This window comes from Cynoglossus semilaevis, chromosome 17, assembly GCF_000523025.1.
Source record: "Cynoglossus semilaevis isolate Cse_v1.0 chromosome 17, Cse_v1.0, whole genome shotgun sequence".
Classification (NCBI taxonomy): domain Eukaryota; kingdom Metazoa; phylum Chordata; class Actinopteri; order Pleuronectiformes; family Cynoglossidae; genus Cynoglossus; species Cynoglossus semilaevis.
Genome location: NC_024323.1, coordinates 14,804,623 through 14,806,788, shown reverse-complemented (window position 1 = coordinate 14,806,788; position 2,166 = coordinate 14,804,623). Strand labels below are relative to the sequence as shown.

The 2,166-nt window shown below is 51.5% G+C and overlaps 1 protein-coding gene and 1 non-coding gene across 3 annotated transcripts in view; both read right to left on the bottom strand.

Annotated features, from left to right (window-relative positions):
- Nucleotides 1-2,166, bottom strand: part of LOC103393595 (MAGUK p55 subfamily member 2-like) — a 6,766-nt gene that overhangs the window by 2,589 nt on the left and 2,011 nt on the right. For both annotated transcript variants that reach the window (XM_008330608.3, XM_017040358.2), the window contains 7 exons: nt 1,999-2,099; nt 1,727-1,882; nt 1,440-1,610; nt 1,163-1,270; nt 661-780; nt 429-560; nt 207-309 (listed from right to left, as the gene is read on the bottom strand). In XM_008330608.3, coding sequence (XP_008328830.1) covers nt 207-309; nt 429-560; nt 661-780; nt 1,163-1,270; nt 1,440-1,610; nt 1,727-1,882; nt 1,999-2,099 — 891 coding nt within the window. The remainder of the gene's footprint in view (nt 1-206; nt 310-428; nt 561-660; nt 781-1,162; nt 1,271-1,439; nt 1,611-1,726; nt 1,883-1,998; nt 2,100-2,166) is intronic.
- Nucleotides 60-133, bottom strand: trnat-agu (transfer RNA threonine (anticodon AGU)). Its single transcript has one exon. It is a non-coding gene; the product is annotated as a tRNA-Thr (tRNA).

Below are 2,166 nucleotides of genomic sequence, written 5' to 3'. Positions count from 1 at the left end.
GAATCACGGTGTTAAAAATGAGGGTCGGGGTCAATCACATTAAAAAGGTGTTTCCCATGAGGCACTGCTGGGATTTGAACCCAGGATCTCCTGTTTACTAGACAGGCGCTTTAACCAACTAAGCCACAGCACCTCCTGTCCACACATCCTCACACACAGATATTTATCTCCACCATCAGCAAACATCGAATATCGTCACACGCCACCTGCTGGAGGAAGCTCCACGTCCAGCTTGACAAACGCCTTTCTCTTCTCCTCCAGCATCTGACTGGGGATCAGCCCCGTGTTTCCACCCTCAACGTGACGAGCCTGTGTGACAAACACACCCAGGTGTGTAAACACAACGCAAGATCCAGAAACACACACACACACACACACACACACACACTCTCTCTCTCTCTCTCTCTCGCCGCCCTGCTGGTCTTCACCTGCCACCAGTTGACATCGTCCTGGTTGACGATCTGGAGGATGTCGCCCGTCTCGAACCTCAATCCCGCCTCCTTACATGGGATAAGGTTGTCGTTGGCCGGGTCGTAATCGTAGTGACACTTGAAGAACACCTGAGCCAACGCAGTCATCATCATCATCATCATCATCATCATCATCATCATCATCATCATCATCATCATCATCATCATTCTGGGTTTAAATCTGTGTCACCTGTCGTGGGGAGAAGGTCTCATGGTAACTGGGCAGGATCTTCAGAAGAATACTTCCACTGGCTGCCTGCAGCTCCTCCTGGATAACCCTGGGGTCACGACCCACCTCCCGTCCGTTCACCTGGCAGAAGAAAAAAAATCTGAGTAAAGAGGGGAAAGATAAAGGACCGGGTATAGAACCCTGAGGTACACCACGGGCTTTGACAAGCACATATTTAGGGGCTTCTATTACAGTTTTTAGGACTAATCTCCAATAAATAAACTGTGGAACCGATTATGGTTCAATTAACTCTAAGTACAAGTAAAGAGCAACGACAATTGTTGCCTACAGGGGGCACTATGGCCTTTGAGGGGAAAAAATATTTATTTAAAAAATTTTTTACATGCTAGCTTGAGGAGCAAGCTAGCACCTGTCGACGGAAAACTTTGGGAATTCCTGAACTTAGAAATACTAATGAGTCCAGTTAAGGAGGACAAACTACTACAGTAATCAGGTAATGTACCTCTTTGATGATGTCACCAACATGCAGCAGTCCCTGCTGGTCCACCATGCCACCGTGGAGGATACGGGCGATCACCAGCTCACCCCCCTCCACCTTAAATGTCACCCCCTGAAACACGAATTACACACAAATGTCATGGACAAAATAAACTGCAGTGGATTGAAGTACAACTACACAGTGGAGTACATGAACTGCAGTACAACTACCCAGTGGAGTACATGAACGGCAGTACTCCCCGGTGGAGTACATGAACTGCAGTACTACCCAGTGGACCTACCAGATGCTCCCCCGCCACCTTCCGTATGCCCACCATGCGTATAGCCTCAGGCGGGGGCTGCACGCTGTGTGTGGGGCCTTCCTCTGGTTCATGGTCCACCAGATCACAGGGGCTGGGGGGGGGGCTGTCACACGTCTGCGACGCCACCGAGTCGTGCGTCTCCAGTAACGACTGAAGAAAAAAAAAAAACAGGATTCAGGTTAAATCACCGAACAGATCTGACCCAGGACGAGCTGTAAGTTCAGTGTGTGTGTGTGTGTGTGTGTGTGTGTGTGTGTCTCCCCCACCTGGAAATGAGGCTGGGTGAGTATGTGGGTGAGCTCGGCCGCGGTGTCGGACTGCTGCGTGAACGGGTCCAGGTCTCTGAGGATCTCCTGCAGGAGCTCCACGTTGTTGTCCCTGACGGGCGACGGTCGGACCTCCTTCAGACTCTCCTCCAGCTCCTGACACCAACACGTCACACGGGGGGTTAGGACTCAGAGTGTGAGGAAAAAACGGACACGCTGAGATGCTCTACGTGTACGTGTGTGTGTGTGTGTGTGTGTGTGTGTGACCACACCAGAGGATTCTCCATGATGCCTTTGAGGTAGAGCAGGTCCAGGTCGTTGGCTGTGGTGGAGCTGGTCGTACTGTCACTCATCATGTCCAACGCCTGGGGCGCTGCAGCAAACACACGGACACAGGAAAAGGTCAGGAGGGGGCGAGGGGTCATGGGGGGTCAGGGCCG